The sequence below is a fragment of the Blennius ocellaris genome (assembly GCF_963422515.1).
Source record: "Blennius ocellaris genome assembly, chromosome: 9".
Classification (NCBI taxonomy): Eukaryota; Metazoa; Chordata; class Actinopteri; order Blenniiformes; family Blenniidae; genus Blennius; species Blennius ocellaris.
The window spans coordinates 8675123-8699722 of record NC_137658.1 but is presented as its reverse complement, the minus strand read 5'-3'; the positions used below and the strand labels follow the sequence as shown (position 1 = coordinate 8699722).

General features: G+C 44.0%; 1 protein-coding gene across 4 annotated transcripts in view; it reads left to right on the top strand.

Annotated features, from left to right (window-relative positions):
• LOC308134259 (protocadherin gamma-C5-like) overlaps positions 1–20277 on the top strand; it is a gene marked incomplete at its 5' end in the record, with an annotated part of 44885 nt that extends 24608 nt beyond the window's left edge. The window contains 4 exons of one of the 4 annotated variants that reach the window (XM_080501920.1): positions 12349–12407; positions 13493–13546; positions 16088–16185; positions 17571–20277. In XM_080501920.1, the coding sequence (XP_080358046.1) occupies positions 12349–12407; positions 13493–13546; positions 16088–16185; positions 17571–17854 (495 nt within the window). In that variant the 3' untranslated portion in view covers positions 17855–20277. Of the gene's footprint in view, positions 1–6001; positions 8666–12348; positions 12408–13492; positions 13547–16087; positions 16186–17570 lie in introns of those variants that run through there. The other 3 variants (XM_080501922.1, XM_080501919.1, XM_080501921.1) reach the window with 3 other exon arrangements.
• Between the last annotated feature and the right edge of the window lie 4323 nt (positions 20278–24600).

The following is a 24600-nucleotide window of genomic DNA, read 5'->3' as shown; positions in this document are numbered from 1 at the left end:
CACCCCTGTCGTTGTTGTCTATATTTCAGCTTAATGCTAATACAGGTGAAATATCTTTGGTTGGTCAGTTAGATTATGAAAGCAGTGCAATGCTTGAAGTAGGAATTACTGCAAAAGACAAAGGGGTTCCTGAGATGGAAGGGCACTGTCGCGTCCAAGTAGTTGTTATAGACATGAATGACAATGCTCCAGAAATTGTTCTAACTTCAGAGCCCAATCCAGTTCGCGAGGATGCGCCAAAAGGCACAGTCGTGGCTCTAATTAGTGCGCAAGACTTTGATTCTGGCAATAACGGAAAAGTAACATTAAAACTTTCTGATGGATCGCCTTTTAGTTTGAAACCTTCATTTTCCGATAATTATGCATTGATTACCAGTGGTCCATTAGATCGAGAACTTTTTTCTTACTATAATGTTGAAATAACAGCCTCAGACTCAGGCTCACCGCCACTCTCTGGTAAAAAAGTCATAGCTGTCAAAATTACTGACGTGAATGACAATGCTCCGTTATTCACCCAGCTCTCTTATAATGTGTATTTAAAAGAAAATGGAGTACCTGGTTCTATACTGTACTCAGTGTCAGCTTCCGACCTGGATTCTGGTGAAAACGCTAAAATAACTTACTCCATACTAGATTCTAAAGTACAAGATGTTTCTGTATCGTCTTATGTTTATATTAACTCAGAAAACGGCAGCATCTACAGCATGTACTCGTTTGATTATGAGAAACTGAAGGTGTTTGAGATTAAGGTTCAGGCAAAGGACCAGGGCTCTCCGTCTCTCAGCAGCAACGCCACTGTCCATGTTTTCATCCTGGACCAGAACGACAATGCCCCCGCTGTTATTTACCCCTCCTCCGCTGTCACGGGCTCCCTCTCTCATCAGAGGATGCCGCGCTCCGCTAAAGCGGGTCACCTGGTTACAAAGGTGACGGCTGTGGACGCAGACTCGGGCCATAACGCCTGGATCTCCTACAAACTGGCAGAGGCCACAGACGCCTCTCTGTTCACCGTCAATCTGTACACAGGAGAGGTGAGGACTAAACGCGCTGTGTCCGAGCAGGACGACTCCTCTCAGAGATTGCTCATTGAGATCAGGGACGACGGAGAACCGGTCCAGTCCGCCACCGTCACGGTGTCCATCCTGGTGGAGGACGGTCTCCATGAACCCATCTTAGACCTCCGACAGAAAGCGGCCGAGCCCAGCAAGAAAACAGGCAGAATCACCCTTTATCTGATTCTGTCTCTGGCCTCGGTGTCCGTGCTGTCTCTGGTGACTTTTCTCATCTTAGCGGTGAAATGCATCAGGAGCAGCAGCAACAGCGGGAGTTGCTGCACGAGACGGAGCGACTGTGATGGTTACAAGAACCCCAACAGAAACCTGCAGATTCAGCTCAACACTGATGGACCCATAAAGTATGTGGAGGTCCTGGGGGGAGACATGTTGTCTCAGAGTCAGTCCTTCAGGTCCTGCATGTCTCCAATGTCCGAGTACAGTGATTTCACTCTGATCAAACCCAGCAGCACCACAGACTTTAAGGAGGTGATGAGTGTTCTGGATGCGTCGTTACCCGACAGTACCTGGACCTTTGAGAGCCAACAGGTGAGAAAATAACATTTACTCATGTGAATACCATCACAGGGTCTCAGATTTTGAAGGTGGTAATAATTTTGTAGCGATCACAGAGCAGGACGGAACTGTTGTGCTGCAATGCACCATGGACGTCCAGGGTGTTAGGGTTTAAATGTCGTTATTGTGGCCTATATTGGTGTTACTGTGTTATTTGTGGTTATATTTTATTGTTTTATTGTTTAGGCATTGTAATTAGTGTAGTCAAGTGTAATGTTCTCATGACCGGGAGTGAGAAGTAGAGTATGTTTTAACTGCCTCCTGTCGCTGTTTCTGTTCGGGGGAAAACTCTTCATAATCAAACTGTGCATTCTTTATCAATTGATAGGCTATAATAGAAATTAAAAAAATATATAGATATATTTTTTTAAATAAAATGTATGTCTCTGGTGGTAACGTCTTGTGAAATACTTGTTATCATTTGACCACAACAGTGTAGGATGGTGAGTTGGTGCTGACGCTCACTGTTTCAGCACCAGGGTGGTGGACAGCGACACTGAGCGTCTGAATGACTGATCGTGTTCGAGCGAGATATATAATGAATGAAACTACATGGACCTTTCTCTAACACACTGAGCTAAATTAGCTTGGTTCATTTTTTTGAAGTCATTTTTTCTTATACAAATAGATAACGACAACACGTGCCAGAGCTTGAATAGAAAATTCACGAAGCAATGCGTTCTTTCTAAAGTTTACTTTTTAATTGATTTTTTTCTTACATTTATTTTTCAATAACAAATTAATATGAATTTAGAACTTTATGTATGTAGTAGAATATTCCTATTCCTCACACTTATGATGTGGTATGTCCCAGCATGTCAGTGTATAGTATAGTGGTTATTGTGTCTTTAACTGTGTTGCTCCGTTCCACTCTCATTGGATGTCAGGAATGGATGTTGCGCACCAATAGCGTTCAGAACTGTACAAAGAGATCTACTCCCTCCCCCATGCAGCTTCAGCACCACAATGTTCAGAGTGTAACGGGAGTGGGTGCCTTAAATGGTATACGAGTATGGGGAAATATCTTAATTTTTTCTTTGGTCATGGTCAGTGGGCCTTTTTCAGGGATATGCCTCGCTTTTGGAATATGGATTTTGGCGTTTTGATTTCCGTGGAAGTGAAATGGAAATGATGCACTTTCGTGAACCGGGGATGACAAAGAGAAATGGATACCGAGACTGGAGGTGGCTGGCGCTATGGTGCAATCATTTTATTCTCTTATGGAGTACAATAGACGGACAGACTCGTTACAGCATACAAGAGGAGTTAAAACAAGGATCTGTGGTAGGAAACCTTGCCAAAGATCTGACTCTGGGACTATCAGATGTTTTTGAACGTAAATTGCGCGTCGCGTCTGAAGCTGGTGAGCAGTATTTCAGAGTGGATGCGGGAAAAGGCGAGCTGGTGGTGAATGACAGAATAGACAGAGAGGTTTTATGTGGACAAAGCGCCAGCTGTGTTCTGCCGCTGCAGGTAGTTATAGAGGATCCACTGCAGCTACATCGTATAGAGGTTGAAATTAAAGACATTAATGATAATTCCCCAAGTTTCCTTTCAAATGAACTGTCTTTGAACATTGCCGAATTAGCGGTGGTGGGCACTCGCTTCCCATTGGAGAGCGCAGCTGATCCAGACGTAGGAAGTAATACACTGAAATCATACACACTCGGTAAAAATGAGTGTTTTTCTCTTAAAATCAAAGAAATTGAGGGTGGAAAGATTGTCCCGGAACTTGTTTTGGAAAAACCTCTGGATCGAGAGAAAAAGTCTGTTCACAAAATATTATTAACAGCATTAGATGGAGGGACTCCAGTAAGATCCGGAACCACACAAATAACAATAAGCGTGCTTGACACAAATGACAATTTTCCAGTATTTGATAAAAACGTTTACAAAGTATCCCTGAGTGAGAGAAGTGTGAAAGGAACCGTTGTCATTAACCCCAAAGCAACAGATGCAGATGAAGGTTTAAATGGTGAAATAGAATTTTCTTTCGGCTCGAGGACACCGGAATCTGTCCTGTCAGTTTTTGATTTTAACCCCGTAACAGGTCAAATCACCCTGAAAGGTGAATTAGATTACGAAACTGTTAAGTCATATGATTTTGATATCACTGCGAAAGACAAAGGTAGTCCTCAGATGGAAGGCCATTGTCGTGTGCAGGTCGATATTACCGATTTCAATGATAACGCCCCAGAAATAGTTTTCACTTCTCAGCCAAAACCAGTCCGAGAAGACGCAGCAAGCGGTACTGTTGTTGCTTTGATCAGTGCTCGAGACCTTGACTCTGCTGATAACGGTAAAGTAACGTTACAACTTGCTAAAGGCCCGCCTTTTAATCTGAAACCATCTTTTTCTAACAATTACGCACTCGTTACCAGTGGTGCTTTAGACAGAGAAGGCTGCTCGGAGTATAATATCGAGATCACAGCCACTGATTCAGGCTCCCCTCAAATGTCCAGTAGGAAAACTGTATTTGTCACTATTACCGATGTGAATGACAACCCTCCTTTATTCACTCAGCCCTCTTATAATGTGTATTTGAAAGAAAATGGCGTCCCGGGATCTATACTGTACTCAGTATCAGCTTCTGACCTGGATTCTGGTGAAAACGCTAAAATAACTTACTCCATACTGGACTCTAAAGTTCAGGACGTTTCTGTGTCGTCTTATGTTTATATTAACTCAGATAACGGCAGCATCTACAGCATGCACTCGTTTGATTATGAGAAACTGAAGGTGTTTGAGATTAAGGTTCAGGCAAAGGACCAGGGCTCTCCGTCTCTCAGCAGCAACGCCACTGTCCATGTTTTCATCCTGGACCAGAACGACAATGCCCCCGCTGTTATTTACCCCTCCTCAGCTGTCATGGGCTCCCTCTCTCATCAGAGGATGCCCCGCTCCGCTAAAGCGGGTCACCTGGTTACAAAGGTGACGGCTGTGGACGCAGACTCGGGCCATAACGCCTGGATCTCCTACAAACTGGCAGAGGCCACAGACGCCTCTCTGTTCACCGTCAATCTGTACACAGGAGAGGTGAGGACTAAACGCGCTGCGTCCGAGCAGGACGACTCCTCTCAGAGGCTGCTCATTGAGATCAGGGACGACGGAGAACCGGTCCAGTCCGCCACCGTCACGGTGTCCATCCTGGTGGAGGACGGTCTCCATGAACCCATCTTAGACCTCCGACAGAAAGCGGCCGAGCCCAGCAAGAAAACAGGCAGAATCACCCTTTATCTGATTCTGTCTCTGGCCTCGGTGTCCGTGCTGTCGCTGGTGACTTTTCTCATCTTAGCGGTGAAATGCATCAGGAGCAGCAGCAGCAGCGGGAGTTGCTGCACGAGACGGAGCGACTGTGATGATTACAAGAACCCCAACAGAAACCTGCAGATTCAGCTCAACACTGATGGACCTATAAAGTACGTGGAGGTCCTGGGGGGAGACATGTTGTCTCAGAGTCAGTCCTTCAGGTCCTGCATGTCTCCAATGTCCGAGTACAGTGATTTCACTCTGATCAAACCCAGCAGCACCACAGACTTTAAGGAGGTGATCAGTGTGCTGGATGCGTCTTTACCCGACAGCACCTGGACCTTTGAGAGCCAGCAGGTGAGAAAATGAATGTGTATATTACCATGTACATGGTTTACGTTTTAGCCTTAAAGGCTATAGTATATTATTCAGTCTCTTGGTTTTGGACTCCTTTAACGTAACAACACTTTATTATTTCTGCGCTCTGCTCCAGAATCTGATTCAATAATAAATTCAATAAAATCTATCTATCTATCTATCTATCTATCTATCTATCTATCTATCTATCTATCTATCTATCTATCTATCTATCTATCTATCTATCTATCTATCTATCTAGCTCACGATTCTCTCTCCAATATGGCATTTTTCACAAATTGATAAAGAAAGACTTTGATTAGTGTTTACTGTAATAGATCTTGTTAAGGGTGCACTTTCTGAGCCTGAGGGAAACGTTTTTTTTTTTTGGTATAACCAATATGGAACAGCGCCCCCATGCGGACAACAAGGTGCCGTTTTCAATGACATCCTGTTGATGCGCCGCCGCTTTGAGCCCTGTTTTACTGAGAGCAATGGTTTCAATGAATATACTGAAACTGTTGGATTTGTCATGTTTTTACTTCCTAGTGTGAGGTCTGAATTCATAAATGCGCTTCGTTTTACGCATCTCTTGCTCAAAGTTTTATAGTTGATATGCGCCTGTTGAAAAGTTTTCTGCGTGTGTGCGAGAGAGAGAGAGATGTGCAACAGTGCTGGTCCAGTCCTGTCCTCCAATGAGAGGGAGTTCCTCTGAGTCCTCACCCCGCCCATGCAGAGAGTGAAAGAGAGGCGGGGGAGACCGCAGAGTTCCAGCGGAGGCACAAATACTTTTTCTCCTCGTTTTTTTTTTTTTCTTCTTTGGACGCGAACGTCATGATCGTCTCAAAATTTCCATTTCTTTTGTTTTTAAAATGGACACGTTTATGTTCGAGCGTATCCGTCTCGTTTTAACACTACCATGGACTCGTTACGGTAGGGGAAAAAGTTAGAAACTTTCCCGATCCTGGGAGCGCAGCACAATGGACTCCAGACAGAGGAAGCGCTCCGGAGGAGGGAGGCTGTGGAGGATTTACCTCTATCTGGCCTCCGTCTCCTTTGCGTCCGCGCAGCTCAGCTATTCGGTGTCGGAGGAATTAAGCCCGGGATCTGTCGTTGGGAATATTGCGAAAGATTTGGATGCCACTGCTCAGCGGATCGTTCAGAGAAAGTTACGAGTTGTCTCGGAATCAACAACTCAGTACTTCGAGGTGAAGCAGGCGACCGGCGATTTGGTGATTAAACAACAAATTGACAGGGAGCAACTGTGCGAACGGAGTCCATCGTGTTCCCTGCATCTTCAAATTATTCTGGAGAATCCTTTAGAGATCGTTCGCGTTGAGGTGGAGGTCCGGGATGTGAATGACAACGCACCACAGTTTTCAACCAGCAATATTTCTTTGGAGATATCTGAGGCAGCAGTGCCGGGGACACGATTCCGCCTGGAGAGCGCGCACGACCCGGACGTGGGTACCAACTCTTTACGCACGTACCACTTGGCAGCAAATGACTTCTTTGTTTTGAATGTGGAGACTAAAAGTGATGGCAGCACGTTTCCAGAGCTGGCAGTGAATAAAGCTCTGGACAGGGAGACTCAGGACTCGTTTCGCCTGTTGCTCACTGCAGTGGATGGAGGTCAGCCACAGAAATCTGGCTCCACACTTCTGCTCATTAAAATTCTGGACGTGAATGACAATGCGCCCATTTTTGACGAACCTGTGAAAAAAGTTAGGCTTTTAGAAAATGTTGCACCGGGCACTTTAGTGACTAAATTAAACGCGACTGACGCGGATTCGGGTAACAATGGGGAAATATCATTCCTGTTTAGTAAATACACACCCATCTCTGTTTTCACTGTGGACTCCAAAAGTGGTGAGATCCGCGTGAATGGTGATGTGGACTATGAGAAAACCACTACATACCACATCACAGTGCAGGCCAGAGATGGTGGCTCCCCTGCCATGGAAGGGTCCTGTAACGTCATCGTGGATATTATTGACGTGAATGACAACGTGCCAGAAGTGACAGTGACGTCACAAACCGGTTCCATCAGAGAAGATGCTGCACCAGGGACCGTGGTGGCGCTCATACAATCACGGGACCTTGATTCTGGTGTCAATGGGAAAGTTACTTTAACTATCCCACCAGGTTTGCCCTTTAAACTTAATTCAGCTTTTAGCACACACTACAGCCTCACCACTGCTAGAATCCTGGACCGTGAGACTGTTCCAGAGTACAAAGTCGTTGTGATGGCCACCGATGGTGGCTCCCCTCCCCTTTCATCACAAACAACTTTTGTGGTGAAGCTCTCGGATGTAAATGACAATGCCCCCACCTTCTCACAGCCTTCATACTCAGTGGATGTCCCTGAGAACAATGCCCCTAGTGCCCCCATTGCTGCTGTTTCTGCCACTGACCCGGACCTTGGGGACAATGCTCACATCTCATACTCCATCCTCCCCACCATGGTCCAGGGTTCATCCATATCCTCTTATGTCTACATTAACCCAGAGAGTGGCCACATCTACAGCATGCGCTCACTGGATCATGAACAGCTGAAGGCTTTCCGGATTGAGGTGCAGGCCCGGGATGCTGGGGTTCCCTCACGGACAACCAATGTCACTGTTCATGTGTTTGTGGTGGATTTAAATGACAATGTACCAGTGATCGTACACCCCTCCCACCCAAAAGACAAAAGACTACAGTTGACTGTGCCCCCATCTGCAGGCCCAGGCCACCTTATAAATAAGCTGGTTGGGGTGGATGCAGATAGTGGGCACAATGCATGGTTGTTTTACTCGATTGCCCCTGGTCCAAATGCTGGCATGTTTCGTATTGGGGCACACACTGGGGAGCTCCGCACAGCCCGCAAGTGGGCTGAGGAGGAAGATGGTTCAAGTTACGACATCATGGTCATCATTCAGGATAATGGTGACCCACCAAAGTCCAGTTCTGTGAACATCACAGTCACTGTGGATGAGAAGGGCACCTCCAACGAGGCACCAGCACACCCGCGCCACACGCCCTTCTACCACACCGACATGCCGGATATCACTCTGTACCTTATAATTTCTCTGGCCTGCGTATCCGGCGTGGCCTTCATCACATTCGCTGTCCTCATGGTGCGCTGCCTCAGGCACCGTGACCCGGGGCTGGGAGACTCTGAGTGCTGCTGCTATGGTCGCCACAGGTCCAGCCGCTATCATCAGAGACCCAGCAAAGACCTGCACCTGCAGCTCAACACTGACGGACCAATTAGATATATGGAGGTTGTGGGGGGTTCACAGGACCCACATACACGCACCTATAGGCCTTGCTACTCCACCTTATCAAGCCGAAGTGACTTTGTATTTATGAAGACACCCATGCTGAGTCACAACAACACGCTCAACATGACGCTCAGCAGGAAGCACCTTATGAACTCAGCCAGCGAGGTGAGGGCTTAAATGGGGGAGCAATCACTGCAACACTTTCACTGCTGAAGTATGAATGCATTGGTTTGGGGATTTATTCTTTAAAAAAAACATTTTTGTATACCATTGTATAATTGTATCAAGGGTTTGTCACAGATTGCAATTTTCAAACTGAATTGTAGCTGAAAATTACTTAGTCATGTATCTCTGCAGCATCTTATATAAAACAACTTGATTTAGTTAGAGGATCACTCTGACAGGGCTATGAGAGATGTATTGTTTTTAATCCACAGGTTCAAGTCAAGTCATAATGTGCTTAATATTTAATCTAACTTGAGGGTATAAAATGTGGTTTCTGTCTCTCACTTGAGGGAATATAAATGAAGGAGAATGCTTTTCTTTGTGTTTGAAGCAATCTGCAGATAATGAGATAGTGAGTAGAAAAACAAACTAGTTGAAATAGCAAAAGGATTGGGGTAAAAGGAGAAAAATAATAGCTCCGAGCAGATGGAGAGGAGGAGACAGCCAGATGAAAATAGGTCCTGTGGAGCTGGCTCTGTGCGATGGTAGAGACAGGATGACAGAAGGAAAGATGGAGGGTGAGGGTGAGGAAAATGGGGAGAGGGGTGGAGGTTGAGAGGTAAAGAATAAAGCAGTAGTTGAAAAACAGGAATTCAGGAGGTCAGTGGCCGGACCCCGGCTTCCTGTTGTCCTCTGAAGCTTCAGTGATTGGATCCAGGAGTCAGCATCAGTGAGGCAGACTTTACTGTGTGATCTGTGCCACTTTTTCTATTTGTCATGTTAGATATATTTATTGAGAGGACATCAAATGACAGCCAACAGGATAAAAACACACATGAAAGAATAACTCATTAGTTCAGCAAGTCAACAAGGCATTGACTAAGATTTCAGTGAAAAAAAATCGATTTGGTCATTTTTTTTATTTTTCATTTTGTATTTAATGTAGTGTGGTCAGTTGTTACTGTTGCATAGCATTTTGATCACGGTTGTTGCCCTAGAATATTTAATATCCACAAATTCCTCATGATTTTCGTGACTGTGCGCTGAATCTGGTTGTCCCTGGGGTCAGCAGGATACCATCTGTCCTCCTGCTCTAGTGACACGTGTGCAATGAGGACAACAGAGAAAAAAGCAATAGAGGGATAGATAACTGAAGAGATGGGCGAGCTTAATGCACATGTGACACTGACAGACGACTTAGGCCATGCAGGCTTTTAGAGCTGCAGCGATCACTGTGCATGTTTATGAGCTTGTATGCATGAGATAGTGTATACAAAGCATAGGACAGAAGGAGCCGTCCAGTAGTGTGTAATTTTAGCAGGACCTTGAGGCCTTGGTCCCTTTCCTCTTTATTCCGTCTATTCATTCGCAGTGAGCTGTTTTGGCACATTCTATTTAACCATGTGCTCACAGGGAAGGTTTCCTGGAATAATACATTATATGTCAAGAGCGTGACGTGTTGTGTGTTGCATGTTATATCTGTCCTCCTACACTTTAACATAACATTTGTTTCAGGCTGTTGACATTCCTGCAGATTTATTTATCTGTTTTAGAGTTTCTAAATCCTACAGATTATGTACAGATTGAGGCCAAAATTTTTATAAATATGATGGATGATAAAGCTGTACCTGTTTTATGTGGTTCAGTAAAATGGTCCTCAAGGTTTTTATCGGTTAGCTCATGATGTAATTCACCCGAAGATCTCTCAAAATCCCGCGCTTCAATATAAAGATGTAAGAGAAGCAGACGGAAAGTGTTTAAAGCTTCGGGGTTAGTATGATGGTCTTTGTGTGGGATGCGTAGTAAGGCCCACAGAGCTGTGATCCATCCAGCTCTCCCTGCAGTGTGTCTTAGGTTCTTGGGTCTTTTCCTTCAAGTTTAACTTGTGCCCTGAAAAGAAATAGATGCTATTTAATAGAATAGATAACAGTTTAAAGTTCAGATTTTTGTGCGAACATTCCTGGATTTGCAGCTGTGTGAGCATGACACGCGAGCTTGCCAGACTTTACAACATTAGATCTTTCACCTGAAACTATCACCGAGGTGTGGTATGTTGTTACCCTTTTTCACACATGCCCGGGGAGGGAGCTGACCTTGGAAATGACATGCATGGGTCTGCGAATGTGTGTGGTGAGAGCGAGTCACACAGCAGGAATGCTGGGCCTCACTGTGGATGCTTGCCGCCGCTCACTGCCAATCTTTTCCCCTCTCACTAGTAACTCAGACAAACTCGCTTGCCCACGCACACGTACACTCCTCTGAGTCAATTTTTAGACTTTACACATCAACCGGGCTCTGCGTTCACATTCTGCTCTCCGCTTTTCATCTTCACTCACTTTGGGATAGCTCATGTTGTAGTTCTAACAGCTTGTGAGTTCTGGCATCAAAGTTTGTTATGAGGATGCGTATATGTTTATCTGACACACTTTTTTTTTTCTGTTCATGGTTGCTCCATGACTATCACTGTGAAGTGAACAATGAGATTTAATGTTGTGACAGCTAATTTCGCTCTGTACTCCCTGCACTCCTGCCGTGCCATTGAATGATATCACATGTAAAATCTGTACATATCTGTTTATACAGTTTGTGACAATCACTACTGCATTCATCTTTTCATTAGCTGTTTATAGTCTGGCCATGGCCGTGACCTGTTCATCCCACACTCCTGTTCTCTTTGTGTAGGCATTTTCAAGAGAGACTGTAGTTCAGTTTTCTCTCCCACTGTCTTGCATCTCTCCATCATTCCTTTGGGTCGGACAGCTCTTTTAATAATGCAGCACATCATCCTGCTGGCCTTTCTCTCTCCAGGGAGCTCTAGTTTCGATTAGGCAGCAGAGTTTGGAGCCGGGCCAGGGGTCTATTCACCGCATCGCTGCACAACAAGACAACCTGAGAGAGAGTGAGAAAGAGATTGAAAGAGTGAGGGTGACGCAAAAGACATGGCGACATGGCCGGGTGTGGTACAGATAGACAAGAGTGCAGTAGGCTGGCAGACATTAATAGATGATCAAATACCTTAAAGGACGAGTCAGGCTTTTACCTCCATTTTACCATCACTTAAGTCAACTTTTATGCTGTTAAGTTTGTTTAGCTTATTTGTTTCTCAATGTCCTGTGTCCTTTCACTATCCTGGCTTTTTGTTTTTGCACATCTTGTCATAGAGATGTGCACTTTCATATTTGAAGATAATTGCTAAAACATGTCACACCTATGATTGTCCGAGTCATCATGTAATGGCACTGGTTCATTTGTCTAATATATACTCAGTGTCTCACTTTGGCATAATTCATAAATTTTTTTTCATTTATTTTCAATCCTCATTGATCTAAAAAAACAAACCAGTACAAATGTGCCAACAGTTGCCTAAACCCTCTAGTTTTCATCTGCTGACTGAACAGCTGTTAAAAAAGTCAAACTGTATGTATTTCTTCTGCAGTATTGTCTGCGTTTTGTTTTTAGTCATGACCACAGTTTTTCAAAGCACTGCTTGTATTTGCTCCACAGCTTTGGAAACAACATGAATATTGAAGATAGTTAAGGATTTCACCCCCAAAAAAGTTGAAATATATGTACACCATCAGCCACAAACAAATGTCTGACGAATCAAAACGCACCTCTGAACGCTTTCACTCATGTTGCACCGCAGCACATCTTTCATGTATCATCTTCTGTTCTCTTCACAGCAAAAGCCGCCCAACAATGACTGGCGCTTCACACAGGGACCGAGACCTGGACCTAGTGGGTGAGTAAACTAAAACACACACACACACACACACACACACACACACACACACACACACACACACACACACACACACACACACACACACACACACACACACACACACACACACACACACACACACACACACGCAGACAAAGTTATCTGCCATTTCAATGCCATGTTGTTATCATAGAAGCATGAGGAAGGATGAGAAGAGGAGAAGAGGAGGGGTGGTGGTGCTGTGCTGACAGCATATCTCTTATTGCAAATTGATAATTGTGAAGTCAGCCTGTTACATATTAATGTGCCTTCAGATTACATGCATTGATATGTGCATCATGCATTTATCGCTGCATTTTACAGGCAGGCTCAGACTCTGGGTTTTGTCTCCTGTGCTAGCATCTCTGCCTTTTTGCAGGCTGCTTTATAAAATGGCTGCCGCAGCTTCCACTCCCCCTCCCCCTCTCCTGCTGTTCCATTCCTCTTTGCGCTCCCTGAGCCTGTGCGCCATCACTCAGTACTACTGATGAGCGACTGTGACCAGAGCACGCTGGGGGGGATGGGACAGAGCTTTTATGCGTCTTGATTTTTCTCCTTTCTTCGGCATTTGAGAGACTTTATTTTTACATCAGTAGCGTTATGATTTTATGACACTAGACTGAATGGAGCACCCTGTTTTTTTGTTCTTTGGTTTGAGGACATGTGTGTTGTGTGTCTTGATAGTTGATCAGTGCTATTTGCTCATGTGGAGTGGGATAAAATGGAGAGCGTGCGGCTCATTTTCACAACAATGATTACGCAACACATTCTGCCAGTCAAGGCTTCTGCCTAAAACACACCAGCTGGGGCAAAAAAGCTACTCTCTGAGGATAAATGTCAACACAAACATAAGCCACTACAGTTTTAAGAGACCACCAGGATGATTGATACATGAGACCGAGTTTATGTGCTCAGGGAATAGAAAACAAACCATAGACTTGTTATTTCAAATCAGGGACTCGACATATTTTCCAGTGAAATCTCAAAAAAGCAATGTACCAGCGTTTTAACCCTTTTCTTCACTAACCTCAACCTTCAGACTGTATAACTTGTTGTGTTTTTAGTCCCCACATGCCATACGGTACACACATACGATGGACGCCGAAGAGTGGGACAAGGTACCGATTTAGACATAGACACTGTGTGGTTGCTTTCTGTCCTCAGCAGCTGATCAGGCCGCCATATAAAGAGCCACCAATCAGTGGCAAAAAGCAGCAGAGCGGCTGATGAGGACATAGAGCTACTCAAGTCGTTTTAGGTAGTGCACTGCAGTTGAGTGCTGTGCTGTGTGTAGCTGTACCTGACCCATAGCTTCTGTTAGTCTCCCCTAAAAGTTTGATGGGGTTTGTTGATCAATGTGTATAGGCCACAATGCCTGCTGTGGCGTAGAAAGGAGTGTGAAACTTTTGAGTTTGTGTGCAGTGTTTTGTAGACTTGCTATGCCTTGTACGTGTGCTACACATACAGTCAGAGCTCTTCACGCCTACAGGACTGGCTTACCATGCAGTGTTGCCTTCGATGTATGTCTGTGATGGTCGTAGCTCAATGCCACCACACGCAGCTTTTTAATGTGAGTCATGACCTGGAAGACAAAAAAAAAACAAACAAAAAAGTTGAAGTTGACATGTAGAAAGTGATCTAAGAGAAAAGATAACATGATGAGTTGTTATTACAGTTTAAAGACAAAACAATTAAACACAAGGACATGTTATAGGGAAAGACATGATAATCCTGTCTGGCCAACCAACGATATCCTCCCAGACCACAGTGTGCAATCTTTCTCTGAGGAAGTGATAGTCCTGACCACAGGAAATGTTTAACACAACCACAGGATGTGATAGCAACAGAAAGAGACGCTAATTTAGCACAAATGAAGCCTTTCTATTTATCTTAACTTGTGCAAGGAGGCACAAAATGGCTGCTTCGACGTGTCTGACCGTGCTTTTATCCAGCCTGGTTCTCATTGGCTGTCTGGCACAGAACATGCATGTTTCTCTCCCTTGGTCTCCCCCTCTGGCTCTGCGCTGAAAAACCACTTCAGAGTTTTGGCAGCCAAATCTGGCAACCTGCGCTTCAACAGAGCCGAGTTTTTGTGTTTGGAATTCCTCTTTTACTTTTTCTCTCACTGTGTCCTTTACTTTCTGCTAATCCTCTGGAGCTCACCAATTTGTCCAAGAGAGTTTTTGGGGGATTTTTTTTTGAGTTGGCTTGAAAAAGAAAGAAGGTGATTACGTTAGATGGATTAAAAATAAAACTGTCAACATTAAAAAGGTTTGAGGTACTAAGAGTGGCATGGATGTGACTTTTTAAAAAGCTATATTCACAACAGTAGTTGGCTTCCCAGATACATGTAAAATAGATGCAGGCATGTTTTTTCAGGAATTGTGAAGTTATTGCCACATTTGCTGTGCGGATTTAATTTGTCTCGTTTTGTGTCCCCTGCAAAATCTGACTTTTTGCTAATGTTGAGATCATAGCTCTGAACCATTTAACCTGACTGTTTATCCAAGCTATATTTTGTGCTTACAGAAGGTATACAGTAAACTTCTGTTACTATTTTTGGAGGCATTTTCAATGGATTCAGGAGATTGGCATTGCAGGAAAAATAGGTAGAGAGAGTTGAGGGGAACAACATGCTCCAAATCGTCCCTCTAGCCAGAACTGAACCTAAAAACTCAGCTCTGTTGTGACTGAAACATTTCACCACAGTGTAAACAGTTGTACTTTCCATTTTCCATTGTAGAATACGTTGTGTATCTTTGACTGTGAGCTGCATACATAATCAGAATATAAGTGTCCTGAAGGGAGTTTCAGAAAAAGTAAAGTATCAAATAACCAGTGAACACTGCACAGTTTGCCAGGCGAACGACAGTTCAACTTGTTTCTGACATGTTTTTCACCTGCCACAAACTGATATTCTGTGACTATACATGTTTTAAAGGATCTTTGTCACAATATTTGTCTTTTGTCTAAAATTAGGGACTGGTAGCATCCATATGAAACACTGTCGTCTTGTGTCAACTTTACGCTTAACTTGAAAATCCACAGATGTAGGTTCATTAGTACTGGTACTTTGTGAACAGAAGCAGAGCTGGGATTAAAACATTGTGACCTAGTTTTCCCATTATAGAGTGTGTTCTTAGTGTGTCACGCACGTAGAAAGTTTGATGGAACAAGACCATAGGTCTGTGGTTCTTTTGTTACTTACACACAAAATGCAAATTTTAAATACAACAGCCTTTGAAGAGTAAGTTTGCCCCAAGGGAAATTTTCAAAACTATTTCATTCAAAAGCAGAATCATTAAATAATTGATCAGATTTACTCAATGGTGCCGTGCCCGTGGTCATGTTGTACAATGAATGTGGCTTCACACCTTGCTGTGTGTCTGAGTGCAGGCACATTTTTAAAAGCCTGAAGACGAGTGTGTGTTTGTTTGAGGCACACCCTGTTTTGTACACTATAAATCCTCCTTATTATTCTTGCTGAGTTCTCTTCAGGCTGTGTACTTCACTGTCAGCTGCTTTGCTTGTACATCATAAACGGCCAACTGTCGAGGCAGCGAGCGAAGCACACCGACACACGCACACACACATGCACACACTGCAGAGGACGAACCGCTAGTTATTTACAGTTGTTGTCTCTTTAATTTCCCCCACAGGGCAACTGGAGGACCTGAGGTTGCCATGGGAACCGGCCCCTGGCCCCAGCCCCCAACTGAAGCTGAGCAACTCCAGGCTTTGATGGCTGCAGCCAACGGTGAGTCCGACACCTCATCATCTCTGCTTCCTCCCTGCTTTCTTTCCATGCTGTCTTTTCAAACGGATTTATCTTTCGCTTGGCACACGGATTCGGGACGTGTGGGAAGAGGCGGTTTGTTGGTCTCCCCGGTTTGGTCGGAGGGCAGCTAGCCAGACGCATTCATTGATGAAGCTCAGTCTGTCCACATTGATGTTTCCATGTGGTGAACCTGTACTGATAGATACGCAGTGGACGATTCAGATGATATTCATTCAGTGAATGTAACGACCTGCGGTTTCTCTGACACAGGACAGTGAATGTGTTGAATTTACTAACAAGACACAAATGCATGTTTCCACTTTACACACCAGACACATGCTCACTGTTTTAATATAAGCTGCGAACCATCTTTTAACATGGAGGCCTCATATTCTCACATTCCAATAACTAAAACATATTCCATGACACTCTTCCTGTCTGTCGCACTCACTGACTCATCTTCAGGCTCTGCACATGGAAAATTACACAATGAAACTGGCAGTAAAAGTAAAAGTGCAGCGACACGCATACCCAATTTGCGCAGACAAGATGAAGGGACACACTTGATGAGATATCAGTGTTTCCACTGTTATTTCAGCACATTGTCTCTCCCTCACCTCACACACACCCTTCTCCTTTTCTGGACACTGCACCGGACATTGTGTGGGATTTTTGTTTTCCATTCTAACTGGAGAGGCAAAGAAGGAAAAGCACATCTCCTCAGGGTGACGTTAACCTGCAAGTCAGCCCGAACCATCACAGTGGAAAGAACAAACAGTGCTGGTGATGAACACTATTTAGAAGTCTCTGTGGAGATGTGCTTGATTCAGTCTCTTCAATATTCAAGCCTCACATGAGAAGAGTGTTTTGTGTCTCTGCTTTTGCCCTTTGAGAGGCAGCACAAGTTGGCGTGACAGATCACACACGTGTGTGTTTATAGGGGCTGAGAGGGACGGCTGGATGGGGGAGGGAGCACTTGTGTCTCTGGCTCTGCAATGCAGGGGCTATGGGAGAGTTATGAGATGAGCAGCTACGTCATGCACACACAGTGCATGGCTGATGGAAAATCAGAAACTCGGCGGCGTGTGCTCGGAAAGCCGTTTCATCATCCACTTTAGATTAACCGACAAACATCTGCTCACCATCAATCACTTTGTCACACCTCTTGTTGATGCTGATCTGTACAGTCCAAGCTTCATTAGTTCATTAGCTTCGTGTCCTTTTATCACCTATTTACTTTTCACCACCTCTGTGTAACACTGTCATACTAAAACTTCCAAATGCTTCTTTCTAACAATTTTCATCCCTCTCTCCACTCCCTCCTCACCCCCTCTTACCCCCCACTCTGTCCCTCTTCCCCCTAGAAGTGAGCGAGGCGACGGCCACCCTCGGGCCCGGCACCATGGGTCTGAGCACCCGCTACAGCCCCCAGTTCACCCTGCAGCACGTGCCTGACTATCGCCAGAACGTCTACATCCCAGGCAGCACCGCCACCCTGACGTCCAACCCCCAGCAGCAGCAGGCCACCGCGCAGCAGGCAGCCCAGCAGGCGCTGCCCCCACCTCAGGTGTCGGCCCAACCCGAGCCCCCAAAGGCCGCCCAAACCCCGGCCTCCAAGAAGAAGTCCACCAAGAAGGAGAAGAAGTAGATGTAGATGCAAAGAGGTGAAGAATGATAAATCCCGGCCTAATCAGAAGAGAAATTCAACCCCTCACCCCCGGCCGCCACGTATCTCCCTGCTCTGCTGTCACTCATGAAGCCACAGTCTAAACGTTGACAGCAAATCATGCTGAACCATGTTGTTGGTCCTTTCAAAGTTTTGTGAAGACCTCAGAATCAGAATTTGCCGAAGGCTGTTAGTGTTGCTACCTTGTGCTGTATTGAAGGTTTGGTATTGTTCACATACTCAGTGTCTGGAGATATTATTAGCAGGGTGTGGGGGGTTACTGCTGTTTTTCCTCTTTTTTTTACCTTTTGGCAAAAAATCAAAAAAATCAAACTTGGACAAAGAGATTCAATGTAGGGAACCTTGCTGGGGTGACAAGACTATACGCAGTGATGTATTCAGAAATGAAATGTTGACGTCTTTCATGTTGGATTTATTGTGCACTTTCCTGTCGGTGGAAAGTCAGCTGTTGTAAAGTATGCTAGTTGCTATCCATTAGATTCCTATAGGGTCAGCCTCGCAGGTTCTTGAAGCAAAGATCCTGTCAATACTAGGCTGCTGCTTGACACCTGTTACAAACTCTTCTGCATGCTCATCAAGGCTCAGACCACATATACTAGTTTAGAGTTGCAAACTATGCATTACAAAAACAAAATGGAGGACATCCTGAATCTTTTATCCTCTTTTCAATCGCAAGTCAGTATAATGCACATGTAGCATTCACTTGACACAAGATGAAAATTACTTTTGTAATTGAAGATTTTAACCTGATATTTTTATGATCTGAGCATGCATACAGAGGAGGAGTGGAGGAGCTGGCAGAGAGAGCTTGTTTCTTGTATAACAGCTCCAGATGGGTGCAGACACCCCCTGTTGCGCCACACCTTCTGCAATCTCCTCCTCACACCCAGCTTGTGTCCTTCCCTCCACTCATGACCCCACGGTGACAGCCAAACAAATAGAAATGCACTGTTTGTATTCTGAAGACGAGATAAAGTAAGGGTAGTAATCACTTCAGTCTTTAGGGAAACATGTAGATTTGGTAAACTGTAAGTGTGCTTAGGAGTTTCTAGACACTTTGTAGGACCTTTAAGGCCATGATGGAGTATTTCCCCTCACTACCCTGAAGTGTTGAAGAAACTTCTTGATGTGACACAGTAACTTGTTTTGTTTGGGGTTTTTTTTTTCTTTGGGAGATGACAATTCGATAACATAGAGGAATAATGTGTATAAGATATGAAGTCTTTACTTTGCCGTCCATCCATATGTCAGGCCTTCGGCCGGATACAACTGCATGAACAGAAGGCATCCTATAGGCTGGGTCGGAGGGAGTGGAGGGGGCACAGTGAGGGGTAAACAGACTGAGGTGGCATCATTGTATTGACCAGGGAGGGGGTGGGGAAACAACCTCGGCTCTGCCCCCTGAATGTACACAGGAACCACTGTTGACAAGTCCACCGCCCTCAAACTTTCTCTAATGCACTGACCCAGGCAGAGGTCATCAGAACCAAGCACAGTCGTCCCTGTTCGTGAGGAGATACCACCACACAAACCCTCTTGAGGTCTCGCTCCTCAACTGAAATCAATGAGAAACCTCAGCCTCTCTACCACTAACCTCTCCACATCCACTCCCTGGTCCTGCGAGGTTCCTACCCCACTGTAAATAGACACCAGTCCTGTCGATGGTATGAGCCAGGTGTTTGTAAAGCAGGGACGACGTCAAACATTTTCAAAAATAAAAAGTCCCTCTCCACAAGGCGTGGCTTACTACTGGAATGTGTTGCATTTTGTTTTTTCAAGAAAAATAAGAAAACCACACTTTAAAAAAAATAAAATAAACGATGAATAAAAATTTGAGATGTTCTTCAACAGTTTGTGTTGCAATGTAGTAACTAAGCACCATGGAAGCCAACTAACTCTTAAGTGTAAATAAATGAATTAAAGATAACTTTAGATAAGTAAACAAAGTGACACACGTAGAATAGTTAACTTGTGGTATGTGTTGCGCATATTTTTGTGTTTATTTTCTCTCTACTATCTTTTATCACCCTGTAAAGAAACAAAACAAAAAAAAAATGGAAATGTTTCTATCCTTCTGTAACCTCTTAATGTTCTTTTGCGGTGATTTTATCTCGTGCATTTGTGAAAGAATGCCTCTCATTCTCTTTCTGTCCATATGAACAAATGATTATAAATATTATATATGTGTATGTTCGTCCGCTGCTGAATTAATACTACTCTATCCTGCTGTATTATCTTTCTTATCAAATGCTTAGCCCCTCCCACGCTTTACCCCTGTGTTATCCTCTTATTTTTATGCTAATATTTATATTGCTGTTTTATTTTCTCTTGAACACTGACATTTCAAATAAAAAGATTCTGAAATCATATAAAAAACACAAAAATGTGTGGTTTGTATTTAATTCTTCAAGAATGCTGCTGGAGTGAGTTAACACCTGCCATTATTAAAGCTGTTAATCTTTTTTAATCACCAAAACCCATCTTGATTGAAGACGCTGTGTACTGTGCACTAAAAGCCTCTCCTGAGCTAATTTCTCTGTGTGTGACTACAGAAAAGCTGATTTATCACCAGGAATGTGTGACTGTAACACCACTAAAGTTTATGTGCTCTTAAGGTGTGGAGTTCATGAAAATAGTTGCTGAGCTACTGTTGTTCCCTCTCCTCCGTATTGATTAGCCTGTGAGCTTTAGCATTTGCATTAAACAAAGATTCCAAGTTCAAACAATGGTTATCTGCATAGGTAGTTACTCTTTTATTTTCTACTCAGTCCTTCCAGTCCTTAGAAGAATAACTGTGTTCAAGCCCTTTCTATAATTTGCATAATACTGAGACTGTGCATTGGTTTTCTCAGAACATATTAATGGGATTATTATCCCTTCATTACTGTTCATTAAAGGATCCACAGTTAAATCTGCTCTGACATATACATTTTAACTAGCTCTATAATGTCTCAAATGAAAACCAAGCACAGACCAACAGTAATAACTCCCCCTTTCTTTTTTTTGTTTGAACAATCGTCTGAAGGTGAAACAAAACAAACAGCATCTTATTGTCAATATCTATCTTGTAAATACTGAAAACTGTAATTGAAGCAAGGTATAAGAAAATATCAAAACAACATGTAACACATCTTCACACAGGCACCTCATTCTAAATTAAAGCCTCTCCCTGGTTCATCCATCGTGGCGAAGCTACATGTTTTTTTTTTTATCTTTCCTGCTGCAGATCCTGGGGGCCGGTGAGGGGAACATCTTAGCCTGCTGCAGCTCTTTGTGCCTTTCACAAGCTCTTACACAATAACACACGTCCCTATAAATAGCCAATGGGACGTCACTAAGCAAAACAAAAGGAGCGGGCTTCAGCTCACTGCTGCAGATGTTGGGGGATGGAGGGAGGGACTTTGATGCAAGAGTGATGGAGAATATGTGAGGGCTGCTCACGAGTAAGGTTCTTCTTTAAAGACAGGGTTATAGCTAATGAGGTTTTCCAACACATTGACAGAAAAAAGTCCCTGTTGAAGATCAAAATAAAATGAGAAAGAATTCACACTGAAGAATTACAGCATCAGTCTCTGCAGACTCACAGATCCAAAATGGCCGGCTTCTCTGGCTCTTCTCTCCGTTGTGTTGTGCGGTTTCCGCAGCAACCAGCAGCCCCATCTCCCAATGCTTTTACTCCGTGATGCACCTCTTCCTTACGGAAGAGTCGAGAGGCCATGATTTGTTCGTGACTGGGGCCTGAATGACCTGCACTACGATAAACATATTGAGCAATTAGTCAAACCTGGCAACATGGACAGGAAACATGATGAGTCAGACATAGTGAAGCACTGTAGGTTATCTCCACTGAGATTCAGTGTTAGTGTTCAGTGGAGAGATTTTCTATTTAAGGTAAACAATCAAAGGAAACCAGAGTTTCATTCATAAGCTCCACAGGACACTATTAGAACAGAAAACGTCTCTGGAGTGATATTGTCAGCTGATGTTTGTCATCCTGTGACTCACAGAGACTCCTGCTGTCCTCACTGTCCCCATGTGTCACACATTTCCCCGAGGGAAGCCCCAGCAGAAAGAGCAGATTGTTCTTTTATTGCCCCTTTCATGCAATCACCCATCCATCCTCCCTATCTCGCTTAATTAAGCACATTCCTACAGATTATACACACAGATATACACAATGGAATGACACTAACAGTCACACACAGCCAAAAAAAAAAAAAAAGAGGCTTCAAAGTAGTGAAGTATAGCAGAGTGGCATAAAGAGTGGGGCGCCATCACTGACTGGACCTCGACAATGGACCGCCTGTGTGTTGTAACAGCATTAGTCAGACAATCCTGAACACAAGACAGAGTGACTGTCACATCCTGTATATGAGGCAGTCCACAGACATACTTTGGCAGTGCTCACACTGTCTGTGGTTCCCTGTTATGGACTGAATTTAAAAAATAAAAAAAAAAGATAGAGAGAAAAGTACACTTTAAGCCCACATAGGCATTGTTAACATAAACAACAACCAAAAAACAAAAACAATTCCAGTGATTATGCAATATCCGAAGAAGACGAAACAGTGAGAGGAATTCATCTGCTTTGCTCATCAATTACAGTAAACAACAACTTATTTTTAATAAACAAAGCACAGTTGACCAATGCACCAAATGATAGAACATCAATTCTACAGAACCCCTGGTGAGAGTCCCTCTTCTTTCTACTTTCATATTGTTTTCTTTTGTAATCTGTGATACATTACGTCCTGTCTTTCGCCAGCTTACAGCTTTAAGTCCTCCGTCATCAGAGTAGGTTTGCTCATGTTCCAGGACCTGCTTTTCAAGCAAACTTGGATCACTTGTTTGATCTGGACTTTTATCTTAGGCAGGCTGCTACAGGTCTGTGTGGAGGTCCACTTCATCTCAAAAAGCTTTGTTCCTGTTTTGGTTTTTTTCCATTCCTGCATTGATATACAGTATCATAACTGTTAATAAGTTTTGTCTATTTCTATCCTGCTCTTATCTTCTCTTTACTATCCCTTAACTCTGACAGGTCAAAGAAGACGGCCAGCACCCAAATGTGGTTGTGGTGGTGAACCTGTGGCTCTTTAATGAGATCTGTGGAGCTGGCAGCAACCTGTGGTTGATCTATCAAGGATTTAATTTGAACCCTTTCGAACACCAAAATCAGTCTGCTGGACGAGAGAACCAGTTCACTCCTATTCAAATAAAGATTGACTCCACCTCTCTCTCAAGCACACACGACACGCTCTATATCAAGTTTCCTCATGTGCTTTCCAGACACAAAAACAATGTCAGCTTATCATCAAGAGGTATAGGAAATGCAAAGCAAAAAGAACATATGAAGAAGAGCTCTGGACATTTCCTGAAAGGAAGGAATTGTATTTTCTTTTTGCTGAGAAAAATGGGAAACCCGTCTGCCTGCTATGCCAGACATCACTGTCACATTTTAAACATTCAGAGCACCATTTCTGGAACCATACTGGTTCTTAATGCTGAATCTGTTAGCCAGTCTTGTGTTTGAAGTTTCTTTCTGTATACTTGGAGTTTTTCCTCTCCACATTCACCTTTGCCTGCTCATATAAGATGGTTGATTTATTCTTCGATATTTTATGATCGCAAAGTGTCATGTGTTGACTCTATCTACAATTCATGTATCACAATTACTTGGTGCAATATAAATAAAACGAAATCAAAGTTAAGTTTCCGAAGAACACCCTAAATCAGATTTATTCCGTTTTCTCCCAGAAAGCAAAGCCGTGAGCCACTGTGAACTTCTACGTCCCCACTTCAGGGAGAGGATCTGAGCAGTGGGAGGAAGGAGAAGGATGTAACGTAATAAGCTGCTTGTGGCGGGACAGGAAGTCAGTTTCCGCGCCTGTTTTTGTGGGTGTGTGCGTCTGTGTGTGAGGGGGGGTCTCCTTCAGCTGTAAAGTGAAAGGAAGGAATCCTCCCCCCATCCTCTGCCATGACTTCCTCTTTTCTTCTTCCTTCCGTGCCCTCACCCCTCCCTCCCACCCTCCCTCCCTCCCACCTATCCTGCAGCTGTGTCTGCAGAATGTTGGGTCACCACATGTTGGAGGACAGAGCTCTCCTCTGTGGAGCCATCACAACCGGGATAAAGATGGCTTAATCTGGACTTTAGTGGGTAAAAAGTCTGGGATGAAATGTATACATTTGCAGAGCCAAACCATTTAATCCAAATGTTAGAGAATCAGATCAGGTCAATGAGGCTTTTTCTCCTGCAGCCCAGTTAGAGGAAAAGAGGCTCTGCAGTTCTTTGTGGCGGATGTTCCCTATGAAAAATTAATAGGAAGAGAATAGATAGGAATCTTTTCTCTGTTGACACACAACTCTAAAAATAACATCCAAATACCATGCACTGATGGGTCAAGCATGACAGCACCCACACTTCCATGTGCTTTATTATCATCTTTACGGAGATATATTTCACAGAATGTCTCATCAGTGTGTGTGTGTGTGTGTGTGTGTGTGTGTGTGTGTGTGTGTGTGTGTGTGTGTGTGTGTGTGTGTGTGTGTGTGTGTGTGTGTGTGTGTGTGTGTGTGTGTGTGTGTGTGTGCAAACTATCTCAGCTGAGAGGAATGTGCCCATCAGGCCGAGTTACAAGGGAGTTCAGTGCTGTTTGACTGAAGGAAGAAGAGGAGGCCATTGAAGAGGAGCATTGGAGCACTGCAGCCTG